General features: G+C 36.7%; 1 protein-coding gene across 1 annotated transcript in view; it reads right to left on the bottom strand.

The window, feature by feature from the left end:
- CCT3 (chaperonin containing TCP1 subunit 3) overlaps positions 1-17,285 on the bottom strand; it is a 33,179-nt gene that overhangs the window by 4,874 nt on the left and 11,020 nt on the right. Inside the window, exons 5-9 of the mRNA XM_083140895.1 lie at positions 11,703-11,889; positions 9,618-9,767; positions 7,632-7,790; positions 2,866-3,009; positions 1,107-1,304 (exon numbers count right to left, since the gene is read on the bottom strand). Of these exons, the coding sequence (XP_082997021.1) occupies positions 1,107-1,304; positions 2,866-3,009; positions 7,632-7,790; positions 9,618-9,767; positions 11,703-11,889 (838 nt within the window). The remainder of the gene's footprint in view (positions 1-1,106; positions 1,305-2,865; positions 3,010-7,631; positions 7,791-9,617; positions 9,768-11,702; positions 11,890-17,285) is intronic.

The following is a 17,285-nucleotide window of genomic DNA, read 5'->3' as shown; positions in this document are numbered from 1 at the left end:
TACATGTTGCAACGACCCAAGTTATGTCGTAGCAAGAGATTTATTGTTTACTTGTTTAATTTTTGTACATGTTCGTTTGAATCAATGTTATTCTGTATCACAGGTATAGGAGGGCCTGTATTGTCATATCTAGTGTTATCACTAGAGGCCGGATTTTACGTAAAATGCCTATTAGTTTCCAATGCTGGTAGACAAAAATTGAACACAAAGGTACACTGATCCGAAGATTCTTCACCTTCGGATCGGTGTACTTTGGTGTTCATTCTGAACAATACTCTATGTTGCCTTTTTTTTGCCTATTTCAACTTTTTCAAACATTTTTGCATTTTTTTGCCTCTTTTGTCATTCCGACAAGGCATTTTTTTAAAATTATATTTCTCCTCTTCTATTTGATTTAGTTTTTCAATAACCCTTGTCATTCAAATTTTTATTTGTATTTACATTTTTAAAGATTTAAGAAGAATTTAAGTCCTTCTCTTAAATTTTTAATGCCTTTTCTTCAATTTTCACTGCCTCTTTCTGAAACTTGACTGCCCTTTTTTCTAGATACACTGCCTTTTTGTAAATTTTTCGTTGCCTTTCTGCCTGCCATTTTTAATACTTTTCAGTGCCTGAACATCCGGGCTCTAGTTATTACATACGTTGGCAACTCTGCAAAAATAAGCAAGTTGGTAACTATGAAAAAAGATTGAGATTTTGCTGGCTTTTTGGGTTATGAAGAAAATAAATGAAATATGACTTTATTGTAAGTCTAAGTTTGTGTTATTGCAAGTCCTTTTGTGATAATATTGTGATTACTTTACTGCTTATAATCTGTTGGAAATAGCAGAGCTGGAATTAAATTAAAAGATTGGCCTCTGTTAGGCTTGTGTAAAGTAAGTATCTTCGTGGAAGTTCTTTTAAATGTGTGTTGTTAACGAGTTGCTAGTTAAAGCTATTGCTGTCAATAAATCGTTAATTATGCGATATTAAGACTATTACTTTTTGTCTCCAGCTTCTTTTAGGAGTATAATGCTGCAACACGAGACATTAAAACCAGTAAATACGAATAATGAACAATGAAGTTCACCACTTACATCATGAAGGAGAATTTTGAATTTGTTTACCTGAGAGACAGCCATCTCTATAGCTCCTCCTCCAGGAACCAACTTAGGGTCCAGAAGAATATTTCTGGTAACGTTCAAAGCATCTTGCAAGTTACGTTCAACTTCATTTAATACATCCTTGCTTGCTCCACGCAGTAAAATTGTGCATGCCTTAGGGTCAGTGCATTCTGTGATGAAAGTAAAATATTCATCCCCTATCTGGAAAATAAAAAAGAATACTGTATTACTTTAAAAACTACGACCATTATTACAGACAGGCATTTCAGTTTTTAGTAGGACTGATCCGATACTACTTTGAACCGACACAGATTCTCTCATCGATACTGATACTTGAAAATTATAATAATTAAAAGTTTCTTCAAAATATTGATTAATACTGGTTTGTAACTATCCCGTTCTAAATTAGTATATGCATCAATTTATCAATATTTTTGCTTCAAAATATTCAAGAATTACATCAGAATATTAAACTACAGGTTATGTAATCACAAAATTAAGCATTTCACACAAAACTAGTGTAGAATAAGAACAAACTTGGAATTTTACCTAATTTCCAGGAAAATTACACTCCGCCAACCAAAGTATTGCACGGAATTTTTGCGGAGCTTGTGAAAGACCAAAATCACATAAAAGTATCGACTGGTATCTAAATAAATTCCAACCGATACTTTAAGCTACCGATACCACTAGTATCGGCTCATACTGATACATTGGCATTGGTAACAAGTCAGCCCTAGTTTTTAGTGGTTAATATGAAGTGCAAAATCACTCGCAGTATTGTTCATTTTTGGCAATAAAAGAGTTGAAGTTAATTGAACAGCAAAAAGAGCAACAATGATAGTGTTGTCATAAATTTTAAGTGCACATTATCCGACAATCTTTGAGAGATGGAACAATGGACCTGTAAAAGGTGACACTGAAAACAAAGAATTAACCAATTGTTAGAGGCACATATTTTTTGTAAATAAAATTAAATTTCGGTGTTTTAGCAGTAAAATATCGACTCAAAAGCTGTATTTAAAATCACTTTTTGATTTTAAAATTGTGACTATAATCCTAGATTTGATTTCAAAACTGCACTTATTACACAAAATAAACATATCCCTTCTAATACCACATTTATGTAGATACCACAGTAATAAGTTTATTTCTGCATAAAGGGGTCCATTTTTGCGTGGCTCAGTCGGTAATGCAACTGACTATCATGGTAAAGGTCCCGGGTTCGATGCTGATCACATCACCCCCCCCCCCTCATGACCGGATCAAGAAAGTGTGGGGCGTTACCCGCAACACCCCCTATACTAGCACAGGGGAGCACTTTGATCTTTTTTTTTTATTTTTGCTTTTCAAATATTTACAGCAGAATTAATCAAGTTTCCTTGAATTGCACAACTCGCCGGATAATTGGAACTTTAGAAAGTGTCACGTCAGTAAATAAACTAAATTTTGTGTTTAGGAGTCTATTTCGCATTTTGCAGTTCATTTCGCATCATTTTGTGAATAAACAGGGTAGGGAAATGCATCTTGCACCTTTCAGAAACATGGAAAGTTAACATTACAATGTGTTATTTCACATTTCGTGTTTTCGTGAAAAACGAAATATGTATGCCTCTACCAATTGCAAAAGAAGTGACTCATTTGGAAATAAAACATTATGGTAAAAAGCAGAGGAAGAGAAAGAGATCAACGAACAACAAATATTTTAATTACATGTCCACAAATTAATATTACACTGTTGAAGACTTCATACATTCATTACCTTCTTAACTTCAAAGAGACCTGCTTTTGTTCCCACATCATCCTCCCTCAATTCATCTGTACGGTTAACAATCGTTGCACCACAAGCTCGTGCTATTCTGTTGTTATCAGATTTCCTAACACGTCGAATTGCTGTGATTCCCGCCTGTAAAAATAAATGAACCAGATGTAGAAAACAACGCAGTTTAATAAGTTCACACAAAAATTATATTAGTGAAGGATTTATTCATAACAGATTTTGAAGTCTCTGAAGTGAAGATAGTCTCTATGCTACAAAAATTAAAACTGTTTTTGAATAAAAACATAATGGAAAATTATGACAACAGTAAATCAAATACAAAGATAAAGCCAAAATTTTGAAAGTTGCACACAATTTACATTAATAATAATAAAAAAAAACCATAACTTTCTACTTCTATTTTTTTTTTCTCTCCACTGCTGATTCGAATTCCCACAGATACCAATACTTCAAAATTGAAAGAATTCATAGTATTTCAGAATATTAAAAATAATTAAGGTTAAAGTTAAAAAAATTAAAGCATCTCATTGGAAATACGAGGTTTGGCTAGAAAAAAACCGGACTGATGCTATGAAATCTTTTATTCGGCATTTTGTACAACAGGAACTTTATCTCCTTCAAAGTACTCCCCTGCACGATCTGTACACTGCTCCATACAAATTTTCCATTGCTGGAAGCAGTGTTGCCAGTCATTTTCGGAGATCATGTTCATTACATCCGTCGCTTTTCTTTGCACAGCTTCTACTGTCTCAAATCTGGTTCCTTTTAGGGCGGACTTCACTCTGGGGAATAAAAAGGTCCGTCGAATACGGCGGATGTTCTAACACTGGGATGCCATATTTAGCCAAAAATGTCTTCACTGACAGGGCCGTATGGACAGGAGCATTGTCTTGGTGCAGAATCCATGACTTCCGTTGCCACAAATCAGGTTGTCCTCTTCTTACTCACTCACGAAGGGTTTTCAGCACATTAATGTAATGATGTTGGTTTACAGTTTGACCCTCGGGTACCCAATGAACGTACACAATGCCTCGAATGCAGTGGCGGCTCGTGGTGAACCAAAGTGGAGGGGCGACAGCTCACAAATTTGCTCTACTTGTAATGTGAGTTTAATTGATTAATTTCGTATATAACACCCAACATGATAAGAAATTCATATATTCGTCTTTACCGAATATCATGCTTTGCACGTTTGCACATATTATGATAAATTAATAATTATTTAACAGTAATGCGAAGATTACGAAAGATGGAAGAAGAAATAGAGTTCTAACAGATTTAGTTGTTTGTTTTTTAACTTAACCGAGGGGAAAATTGATAAGCACAACGACGAATATTTACGTGCATTGAACGTGAAAATTTCTAGTAAAAATGTTACACAAAAAACGTTTCCTGTCTAACATGACTAATTGATATATGAAATAGGGCAGCAAAGTAAATATCTCACTGGAAAGGTGATATCTGCGTTACCAGAAGCTCAAGCTCTACAGTAAAAACTTCAAAATTACCAGAAATCTTCTTCAGACATGCTTGATCTAGATTCAAATTCGGTCTAGGCCGGCCTAGGTTTTTTATGTTTATTTTATTCATCTAGACTTCTGGGAGAAAAACTTCGCACCAACAAGTTCTCCACATAGCTCATCGCAACAAACGCACAACTACAGCACACTACCGAAAAAGCTTCACTTTTCCATGGAAAACGAAGAAACAACAAGCAAAGAGAATCGAGTATTCTCTTTGCAACAAGTGTCAACGCTATCGTCTTCCCATGCAGTCATTTTATTGCCTCGGGGTTGCCAGACAATTTTGCCAAATTTTCAGAAATTCGTAGTACACAGGTTCCTGTAGCGGCTCTTGGTGAGTTTAGATGACTAGTTTCTAATTTATTTAACAGCCGGCTTGAAAAGAAATTGTGAAACTTTGTCACACTATCAGGGTTTCTTCAAAACGTGCTAATCAAAACATGTAATTAAATCTAATTTTGTGAGTAACACGAAGCTGTAGCCGACTTCCGTGGCTATAAAAAGCCATGGATCCTGGGTTCGAATCCCGGCCTGGAAATGGGTGTTCTTTGTGAGTGCCCTTCCATCATTTAATTATCACTTATCCTCATCGTCGTGATTACCGAAAAGTAGCAGAAAGCGACGGTAAATAACAAATATCAAGTACCTGTCTGTACTTTTTCAGTTACCGATATTTTCTTTCCTCATTGGAAATTGCATTATTTATTGCTCTATGGAATACAGAATAATTTCTTTCGACGGTTGGTAATTTTCCTTCTTGTGTTAACTTCATTGCTTCTGGCAACTCTTCATTGTTTACCGTTCTCCGGAGAGAGAGCCAGTTTCGCCTAGGGGGTTGGTTTCGGACGACAAACCCTCCGTCCTCCCAGCCCATTACCAGCCACAGATCCCGCGCGTGTTATTCCGCCAGTTCCCTCGCCTCTTACCCCTCGCGGCAGCGCCTGAAAATGCTCTACGTCTCGTAAGGTGGGAGGACGCCGCCCCGCCAGATTTCTCTCGAAGTTCCGTATTCCCCCGCACGATGGCCTGCAAACTTCGCAATTGTCGTGGAAGAATGAATACAGAACCGACTAACCAACGATCTATAAGCAACGGAATATTTGTAATTCAGACAATGTAAAAGATAATATATAAATGTTAAAGTAATGTTTGTTCACTTGTGATTATACACGGCAGTGCGGCGTCCGTATCGTCCTTATGAGCGGCCGCCCCTGCTCGAATGTCGAAAAAGACAATCATCATGGCTTTGAATTCGGACTTGCTCATGCTAGCTTTCTTGTGACGTGGCAAACTCGGGGTCTTCCAATGCATTGATTGGCACTTTGTGGCAGGGTCGTACGTGCAAAACCACGATTCATCACAGGTTATCACTCTCTCTAAGAATGTAGGGTCTGTTTCAATGTTCTTCAAAGTGTCCGTACAAATGTTCACTCGAGCTTCCTTCTGTTCCAATGTCAGGTTCCTTGGCACGAGTTTTGAACACACTTTACTCATGTTCAAATTCTCGTGTAAAATTTGTCGAACACTTTCTTTGTCTATTCCTGTGATTTCAGCAACTGCTCTAATGGTCAATCGATGATCTTTTCGAATCACATCACTCACTTTTTGAATGTTTGTTTCCGTTTTCGACGTGCATGGTCGTCCTGAACGTGGGTTGTCTTGGATCATTTCCTGTCCTCCTTTAAACCGTTTAAACCACTCAAACACTTGTGTGCGTGATAAACACTCATCCCCGTACACAGATTTTAACATGTCGTACGCTTCTGTTGCGGATTTCCCCAGTTTGTAAAGGAACTTCATATTGACACGCTGTTCCATTTTAATACTCAGCATTTTTCCGACGGAGCACAGACGCACGTTCCGCTTTGTCCACGTGCCACAGCGAAACTGAGAGGCCTGCACCCAGGGCAATTAGTCATTCTGTAGGCAGGGTATGGTAGTATAGAATCATGCATTGCTCAACCTTCGCGCATTCGTTGTTTGCCATCGTTGTTTGCCAATAGCAACATCAATCCGGTTTTTTTCTAGCCAAACCTCGTATATGATAGCAATTTACCAGTTTTGTTTAAAAATATTCATAATTTCACATAAGACAATCATTTGATTACAACATCCATTTTTCTGAAAACCTTGTTCCTAAAGTAATGAAAATTATGCATCTGGCATAATTTCCAGAATATATAGACACTGTGTTCTTGTGAACTCTGAGTGAGAGACAGCTATAGTGATACATTGTTATTGGCACAACCCTTATTTATTTTAGTGTAATTTCTTTTTCTTTCAAGTTGCAGCTGCAAAACAATTCATTTTGCTACTTTTTCAACATTTTTCAATAAAGTTATTATGAAAATAATCAGGTTCGTGTAAAACAGGATGTCTTCCAATTTTGCAAAAATTCCCCGACTTTTCCAGACCAAGAACTCAAATTTTCCACGCTAATAGGGCAATTCATATATTTAAACATGTGTGTAAGGAAGTCACTATACTTTAACTAACGCCATACTTAGAATACCACTTCACCAAGTTATTAGAATTTTCACTTGACATGTAAAAATGATAATGGCAGGATTGACTACGGTTAAAAAAAGACTTCTTTTTTGTCAAAAAAAAAAAATCATGAGTATTACAGCGTAAATAATACAAAATTATAGTAATATTTAGTAATAAAATCTGTATTAATTCTAATATCTACTAAATGCAACCCAAAATTTGCAACAAGTGAGAAATTCCAATAGCTTCTTACCGTAGTAGATTTCTACATGAAAATAGTTCAAAACATGCCCCTTCATACAATATTTCACATACAATTTCCACTGTAACTGCCAGCAATACTCAGCATATCAATCTGAAGTGCAAATTTAAAATTTCTTCGTTATTATTTTCTTACCTGTTCAAAAACCTACATTTCCATAAAAAGTAAATTCCCTGATTTTCCGGAATTTCCAGCTCAGTAGCTCAGTAGAATTTGCAATATAATTATATCAAATTATCTCTGAATAAAACCTTAGCAACATTTACTTCTCCATTAATTTATTTTTCCTGAAATTAGTGCTCTGAAAGTGGTCAACTTCAACAAAACAGCATAATAGCAAGTAGTTGTATTTCTCAAATGGGAAGTTTTGCAAAATATGTGAAGCCTGATGCCTGTATAGGTCAGGGTGGCATATAAGCATGGCTGTTCAAAAGTACTTGTTCCGGATCACTTCAGGTTACGAATTTGCTTACCTTAACTAAATAGTGCTGGGCCAGATCAGATACACCTTTCTCAGTGAACACGAGATCAGGTTTCAATCTAATAATATCTTCACAGATCTTCAGAACATGTTCCTCTTCCAACTGCAGGATCCTAGTGAAATCTTCTTCCTTCAGAATTTCTACATTTGTCTGAAAATCAAAGAGAAAAATACAGTGCAATTTCAAACAAACATTTCTTTAATAATTCAAGAATATGTTTCAGGTAGAAAATAAAACGTGGACTTTACTAGTGTTAACCATAGCAACAACCAACAAATATTTCAATAACTGCTTCCAGGTAGAAATCATCCACCCAATAATTTATCCACACCCCCGCAACACCATTCTAACATCCTCCATGTTTTATAACCATGTAGCAAGGTCCCTGCATGAGCAGCTCTGGAATTCACCCAGCCTCTAATAAATGGGCAGCCAGGGGTAACCCTGGGCTGAGGGGAAGAGTTAAGGTGGTTTGAGCATGGTGCTTATCACATCACCTCAACAGATGACCATGTGTGGGTTCCTGCATGCCTTACACAATATTTGATTGATTGATTTGGTGTTTTAAGTCCACTTTATGCACAATAAGTCTAATAGGGACTGGGCCTACAGTTTAACGTGGAATCCAAACCACTATGTGCCTCCACTGGGTATCAAACCTGGGACCACTGCATCATCGGGGAGGCACCAAACAATAACTTTGCACAATTGTTGACCTTGCAAAGAAGAATATTTGTGTAGATATTTAAATTTCCTTCCTCTATACAGCTCACATTTCTAGCTGGCAGTTGGGAAACAACGAATCAGTGATCAGTTGAATTCTCTTCGACTGACATTGGGAATTTTCGAGTTACAAGGCACTGGAAGTTGGTAGCAAGACGAAACAAATGAGCATTGGATACACAGCATGTTGCAAAACGTACTGTAAAATGGCGATAAAGACAGAGAGAAAGATGATCAGCAATTAGTACACAAAACACCCAAACACAAGTTAATAAAATCAACTGACAAAAAACAGATGTATGCTTGGCAATGTTATCAGGAGAATTATGTTACCGTACAGCTTATACTTCGCAACTGAAGATGTTGACACTCATCGAGCCACACATTTCCGAAGGTGATTGGTGGTCAGATCATGCTACACACGCCGCAAAACTTCGGACCTCACTAACGTTTTCCAGCAGACTCGGGTGGATTTCTTTAAGTTCTGACGCTGTCAGTCGAGGGTTTTTCTTAATTTCTCTCATTAAGAGAGAGTCTGTAGATTTGGTTGTTTTTCTTTGCCTCCCACCACCGAATTTGTGCTTTGGAATGACAGTCGGAGGCAGTCCTCTGGCGGTTGCCAGTGCCTTCATTATGATTGATTTTGCACGACCTGTTTGTTTACATATAGTCATTATCGGGACGTTTTCACTTCGCCATGCAATAATGCTGGCTTTTTCCACACTACTACAGTACTTTCCCGGCATGTCACAAATACACCTGTACAGTAGTCAATGCAATAGGAAAATATCCAACACAAAGTGCACCACACGAAAACACACCAATTTATCACACACACTACCGCAGAAAGTCACCCTTCCTGTGTCAACTAACAATACGAAATGAAATGAACTCGCTTATCAGTAGTGATACACTATTGCCAGATATGTTCATGCAGAAACAATTCAGTGTTCGAAACAAAACAACACTAGATACAAGGCTACGAAGTGATAGACCGAGTACGAAGTCATTTTGCGGCGGTTGTATGTAGGTCAGCTGCCAGTCGGGCCCCTGATCAGTATAACTGTCGTTCATGGGATTGGGGTTTCAACAATTTCACTCCCCACCCCCCAAAAAATACACGTAAATAATTGTCTCCCTATGAATTTTACATATTACACGTTTGAAAAGCACATGCTTGAAAATCTGCAATAGAGGTTTACGTGTGTAAAAGTGTCATTGCAGCAAAAGCTTATGTAATTACAGATGTCTTACCTGACTCTCCCCCTTCTTGTACTCCAGAGGGCAGTCTAGTAGCACAATTCTCGGATTCTTAATATATCTTCTCATCTTGGGATGAGTTACATCCTTGTTCACCATCACTCCTTTGAGAACATACGAATCCTCTATGGTTCCACCTGGTATCTGAAATAAAGAAAATTAATACCATAACTTACTGTATGCATATTAGTTTTTAACAAATGCAAAATGTGAAATAACACTGTAATGTTCATATTTCATGTTTTTGAAAACTATAAGGTGCATTTTCCTACCATGTTTTATTACAAAGTGATGCAAAATTTACTGGAAAATACAAAGTAAATTCTTAATCATGAAATTTAGTTTATTTACGAAAGCAACACTTTCTGAAGTGTGAATCATCCAGTGGGTTAAGCAAATCACAGATTGATTGATTCTGATGTAAATGTGCGAGAAATAAAATGGGCTCCATAATAAACTTAATACTCTGACAAATGCATAACTATGCTATTAGAAGGAAAATATTTTATTTTGTGTAATAAGTAGGGATGGGACCGATAAATATCTTATCATTTAGTGCAAAATTCTGCCATTTTGTTGTAATTTTTATGGGTAATCTCCATGCCCTACTTTCTAAAAAACTAAATGTCTAAATATTCAACTTCTTTTGCACTGCAGTCACCTCGAAAGACATGTTTATTAAGGAGATAAATGAACATTTCAGGTTCTTCAAGGACCATTTCTAATTTTATATCAGATCGGTAGAATATCGGTTATCGGTAAATTTTGTATCTGTAGTTTATTGGTATCGTCCAAAATTTCATATCAATCCATCCCTAGTAATAAGTATAGTATAGTTTTTAAATCAAATTCAGGATTGTATTCACCATTTTAACATTGAAATCCCATTTCATATACCACTTTTGGTTTTGATCCAGAATGTGACCAATTTTTGAAAACTAGATCTTTCATTCATTATAAATAGGTGGCCCTAGTTGTAACTAATAATCAAGTTGCCGATTTTAGCCTATTTGCTTTCGCTATATCTTTGTACTAAAACATAGGATTTAATGTTTTAAATTCATTTCATGTTGTTTCAGATAAGATGCATTACTAAAGCCCTTATGACAAAAGAACAAACCCAGACTTTTTGTCTCCAGATGACAAATTTCCAAGTGCAAAAAGCAGTGTTGCCACGCAACTGATTTTTGCTCAGCCATAAATGACACCTTTCGCTGTCAACATGCACCCTTCGCTTGTGGTTCAGAGAGAGGCAGAAGATCGAAGACTCATTCGTTTACTACCCTGCAGCAAACATTACATTTTGCCGTGCCTTGTCCTTCTTGGGATAACTTTGCCATCTGTTTCCCTATCAGGAATAAGTTTGGCAAATCAGAATACCTCAAGAATTTCCCCTCCCCATGGCAACTGGACCAAGTCGATTGAGTGAAGGGTTCATGTAATCCTCCCTGCCTTCAAAGCGAATTTGAAGTTGGTTCTGTGAGCGATCTGGCTATAGTGCCATAAATGCTTATTTTGTATTTTCTTGAATTTTTTTTTTTTTTTTTCATATTCTCACTTTCTTTTGCTACTTCAACAATTTCACCTATCATCATCATGATCAGCCAAAGTAACAGATGAGCAACACAAAAAATACAACAATACAAACAATTCTTGTCAATGTGCAGCCAATGAAGAAAATTAGTAACCAATTCACGTTAACTGCCTATTTTTATCATATTTAGTGACTGTAAATCTGCATCCTGCTAAGATTTTTTTTCTTAAAAGAAAAGCATTCACAGTCCACAGGATTTCACAAAGTGTCTGTAAAAGGTATTTCTGCGAATATGTAGATTCAGTCTCTCAATAAATCTGCTTCACTTTTCTGGTTACATAACATAGCTGAATTTGTCCACAATCAAAAATAATGAACCCCACTTAATACAAAATAAATTTTTCTGGCCACTGATGTAAGTCCCCATCAGAAATCAAACTAAAAAAAATTAAAAAACTGACTATTAATGAAAACACACAAATGTTCAGGAAGGAGTTATGATCTTCCAAAGACAAATGCAATGCATAATCACTTGTGGTATTTACCTTTTCAACTTTAGCATATCTTTTAATATCAATCTCCTTTCTACCATTTTCTTCCAGATAAACAGTATTTACAGCATCCAGGGCAATGGTACATGCTAGATCGGACCATCGGCTGATGAATTTAGTTCCTACGCAAGACTTCACAACCTCTAACAACTTGTCCTTATTAGTAGGATCCAGAGGAATACTGAAAGAAAAAGTATAAGCATTATAGTAATTAGGCTTAAAACAATAATGAGACACTTAAGGTTTCCACCAAAACTGATACTTGAGCATTATATTCATAATGGGTGTCTGAAAAGTAACGCAACCAACACTTTGAACGTACGTAACTTTTGTACAAAAAGCGATTACACATATGAAACTTACATTGGTTATTAACTTTGTCTATGAGAATATTTTTTTTAAACATTAAACAAGTAAAACATTCTGTACATGAAAATACAGTGTGCGGTAAAAATTACTAAGATGTTAAGACCACACCATGTTGTTGTTAAGTGGCTTTAAAGAGTATTTAACTGTTACTAGCAAACTCTACAGTTAGATCTAAGAAATATATATGACATCAGGCATGGTCTGATTGGTGCTACAGGATACAAACTCTAGTGTTGAAGAGTGACCTAGAGGTCTCATCCACTCAAGTTCTGGGTAGCATGCCGTACACATACACAGCTCGAATACACTCCAGGTAATGGGTGGGTCTTTTGGTAAATAAGAGGCCAAATTTGTCAAACATATTTCATCGTTATTACACGTTCACACATGTCATATTTATTGTTATAGAGTTCGTTCCGTACCATTTGTAATAACTGTTGAAAGTGATGATGTTATAGGTTAAACAATAAATAAAATGCTTATTATTCTTACTTACGTTCAGTGAGTATGCGCTGAGTAATCAATTACTCATTTATTTATTTATTGTTTATCAAGTAAGTCGCACCTAACCTGAAAAATTAATGTTATAGGTTGTTTGTGTATTAAGGTTAAAGTATGCAAGTGTATAATTGAACTGTATAAAATGGTTTAAAGGGACTTTGTTACATTTTAAATATTTTGAAAAGTTTAACACCAGATGACAAATAAACTTCATGTTAAAATAATTCTCATTAATTGAAAGAAATGCTGGTAGTAATTGTAAGATATTAATTTATAATGAACGTCCTCGAGATGCATAGGAAGTTTCCACTGCTCTGTTACATCAGCCTCTATTCCGCGAGGGAGTGTGTCCAAGGAATTGAGGGTGGTGACAGTGTTAAGAAATTTTTTGTACGAAGTAAAAACAAACACGAATAAAAGACAGTTGTAGAGTTGCTTGCAAACATTTTCTATGTGTATCACTGGTCTCTGTGGATATGTATGAAACTGATAAAAGAATGATAAATTTTTACGTATTTTATGCATTACAGACTATTTATGGGCTTCATTACAGCATATTCATAGTTGTTTTTTTTTTTTTCAAAATTACAAGGTGTAATTTATTGTACAAGAAACTAACCTACTTATCTTTTTGTACGATAAAATTCAAATCTTTTCTTTCGTCTGGGCATTGATTGGATAACATATCCAGATGTAGGGTGCACCTGGTACTGCCCTCTGACATGACCTATGTTGCAACTACACCTCGTTCATAAAGAGCATGTTTAAACTATTTTCATAGACAAAATTAATACCCAGTGTAAGTTACACGCCTCTATCACTTTTTGTACAAATGTGAGCTACGTTCAAAATCTTGGTTGAACTTTTTGGACACTCTGTATAAGTATCCCACTGCAAATAAAATAAAGATACTGGACTCCCATTTAGTCAAATTAGTGCTTTCCAGTTTGGTGCACTAGGTTCGAAACCTGATGGGAGCACCAACATGTCATCATTCACCCAGCATCATGGGGCCAATTTAGTTACTTGAAAGCCAGAAAACAGTGATAATTGGACTATGTGAAGCCATGTGTCACCAATGGAAAAAACAGCTTGGCATACCCTGCCTCTTAGAGGAACAATTGCCAATACTGTCGAAGTACCAAATACGACTTTTATGGTCAACGATAAACAATATTCTATCAATCTGATATAAAGTTACGAATGCTCTGCAAAAAGGGTACCCACAGCATAATTCAAAATTTTTGAAGGCAAAATTTTCAAAAATTCAAGACCTAAAAAGAATTCTAATACAAATTATTATAATGTCATGCTAAATATTTATGAATATGGTGAAAAAATATGGATGTGTAAAATTGCATTAATAAAGGTCACAAGAGGACCTTCTTGCGTAAAGCTTTACAAGTGCTAGAGCATTTTACAATATGACCATAATTTCTTGCAAATTAGACAGTTGATACACAAGACAGGCATCATTAACAGTCACATGGAAGATAGTTTGGAAAGCTGCAACATTTTGAATTAAGGAATCAGGGTTTAAATTATTTAAATTATAGAGTACTACGTGGAGGTAATTTATATACAATTCGCAATGCCAATTAGCCACACGTAATAACCAAATTTAAGTAATTTTGAGTCTGATACCCTGATGAACATGAATGGTTTATTCATCTGCTCAATTAACATATGTATGCAAGCAGGTGATGTTAACAAGTTTTGAAAAAGTAATATTTTGACATTTAATTTACAGAACCAGGGTATATGAATTATATACCGTATTTACGCGTGTATAATGCGCACTTTTTTCCAAAATTTTTGCCCTTCAAAACTGTGGTGCGTATTATGCACGGAATAATTCGGACAGCCAAAATGAAATCACGCATTTTTTTTTCCCACTATGTCACTGCGTATAACATGTATATATCTACAGATTGCCTATCTTTAGCAATAATAATTTTAAAAAATAACTTTTAAATGCAAAATGGCCGTTTTCCATGAGTTGTCACTTAGTAATGGAAAGTTTTGCGACATCGAGAAAAGCAGCACCCGTTCTGGCGGCATTCAAGCACGTGCCTACCGTCACACGGGAGACGAATCAAGCGGTATTTTTCGTGGGAGAAATAACTTCCACAAAAATTGTTTTCACCTTAGACATGGCCATGATCAGAGATCGGGCGAAAAATACGTTTTTTGCACTCATTCCCTTCAGAAGCACTCTACCGCTCGCAAGTGGGTCTGATCTAAAAATAAACACCAGACCAGGCTTCAGTTATATCCAATAGCACTTGACCTCTGCCCTCCCCTCCCCCAAGCGTACCAATGTTACCCGCAGCCGACGGCTGCTACGCAACATGCCAGGCTTGTTTTGCCTTTGTGATTTCGTTTGCTCTTTTATACATGAGAAGAGATCGAATATGCTTGGATGTTATTTTAAATCGACTTTGTAGCGTACAACTTCCGGTAATCGCTTTCATTGAAAACGTATTCTTTGTTCCCTGTAACACTTCATAAAGAAGTGAAACTGTTATAGATAATCAAAGCCACATAGACCAACTAAAGATCGTCAACACTCTTAATGCATTTTCATCCAGGTTTCCGCAAAAGTTCACTTCGATCTTACTTGCATCATAACTCCCGTTTACCACTTTCTACATTTTCATGACTGTGCCGATGTCCTAATATTTGCCAAAAGTGTTCCGTTGGCAGAGTGACTTCTCCCTCTTTTCTTCTCAGCAAACGTTTAGGGGGGGGGGGGGGCAATGCCGATTGTCTTCTTGCTCGTGTGTGCACACACAAGCTGATTATAGGCAAGGGTGGAAGTGGACCGCTCTTTCTTTCCTTTGACTTCTAAAATGGTCAACCAGTTCTGGATGCATTCTTGAAAACGAACAAAAACCATAGGACAAGTATAAAAAAAATGCCTCCCTACCCAGCTTTCTCCGCCACTGGTCTGCACGGCAATGTAATAATTGCAGAATTCAGGTCCTATTTTTTTCTTTTTTTAATGCTATTGTATTGAAATATTGCCCGTATTATTGTCTGTTGCAAGTTAAAACGTAAAGAAAGGGTTTATTCTTTCTTCTTCACACAGCTGATAAAAGTTCAGCCTTCGACAGTTGAGTTATCTTTGAAATACGGAGGATTTTCCCTGACCACCTGTTGCTCGAACTTCCAGCCGGTCGCATTGTTTTTACGCTGCAACTGGCGCCAGTGTTTTGTCTAGCGTCTGCGAAGTTGTCGCTTGTGGATAACAGCAATGACTCATCCAGCGCGAAGGGAAGTCATTGTTTTGTATCTCGCAAAGCTGTTTTGATTTGACGATAACGAAATTCGATCTTCAGAAAAAAAAAGTAGAGTTAAAACAACTTCATGTTCTGCACCTTTATCTTCAGAACCTCAATGTGTAAGCTGCGAACGATTTAAAAAATGCTCAATGTATAAGCTGACACCGATTACCGTCGATTAACGTGAGAGTAAATAAAGATCTCACATTTGATATCTGAAAATGCGCAGGTTTCATAAAGCTTGTTTTAAGTTCATTTTATGCTTTTGGGCTAATCGGAACTAAATATACAGTTTCACTTTAGTGAAATCTAATTCCAAACCAAAATGATTATCGAGTGCGACACTGTTCAATGTGTCTTAGAATACGCATTGGGTGCAAATAGATCGCAAGTTGCCCGTTTCCTTTTTCAGGCTGGCTTACAATGCAAGTCGAGGAAGAGGAAGGACTGCTCCCTGGAATGGGGGAGGGGGTGAATTAGAAGTTGGTCGAAGGAAGGAAAATTACATTTTTACGACGTATTTTACACAGCCGAACCAAAACGAAATTTACAGCCCCTTTTTTTTTGTGCCTAGAAAGGTGAGATCTTCCGAGAGATCTTATTTTACCGGTTCATCTTGTAACAGACAATGCTCTAGTAGACCCGTATTAAATCCAACATTCATTCTGCCCGATTATCTCCTAATAATCGTTTTTGGTGCAAATTCCAATAACAACCCCTTCGAAATAACTACCTTTTTCCTGGGAACTATGAAAGGTCGTTGTATCGAGTGTTGACTGTAACAAATATGAAGTTAAAATAATTACGTCAACACTTACCAAATAGAAATAATTACTGTATATTTACTGCGCTATTGCGGCTTGACTCACGTAAATAAATAAATAACGTTTACACTTAATTTCGTCATTCACTCCCAGTTACTAATACAAGTAGTCTGAAATGTCCTCACTTCCATCCATCTTGTTCGATATTCCCGTTACTTTAAAACTTTTGATCATCATTTCAAGGGAGATGGAGTTCCATGCCTCACGAACCCATTCACAAACAATCGGCAGCGACGCACGTTTCACCCTCCCGCTTGTTGCGAGTTCATGCTGCCTTGATGTCATCCATCTATTATAAGCATCACGCACTGCGACCTTGAACGGGTGGTTGATAACTTTGCTCCCGCCTCTTATATGAAAAGCCCAACATCTGGAAGTTCAAGGTCGCATGGTGAATGCATCAGCTACGAAAGCAAGGAAAAGATTGTTTTTATGATCTACTGATTAATTTTAAATGAAATACGTAAATGTTAGTCCGACGCTAAGAAAGCCATTTCTGGAACCTGAATTGTACTGCGCATTATATACGAGATATATTTTTTTGTTGCTTTTCCCCATCAAAAACGAGGGTGCGTATTATACACGCACGCGCATTATAC

This window comes from Lepisma saccharinum, chromosome 19, assembly GCF_977018435.1.
Source record: "Lepisma saccharinum chromosome 19, izLepSacc3.1, whole genome shotgun sequence".
Classification (NCBI taxonomy): Eukaryota; Metazoa; Arthropoda; class Insecta; order Zygentoma; family Lepismatidae; genus Lepisma; species Lepisma saccharinum.
This window is presented reverse-complemented; position numbering and strand designations above follow the sequence as displayed.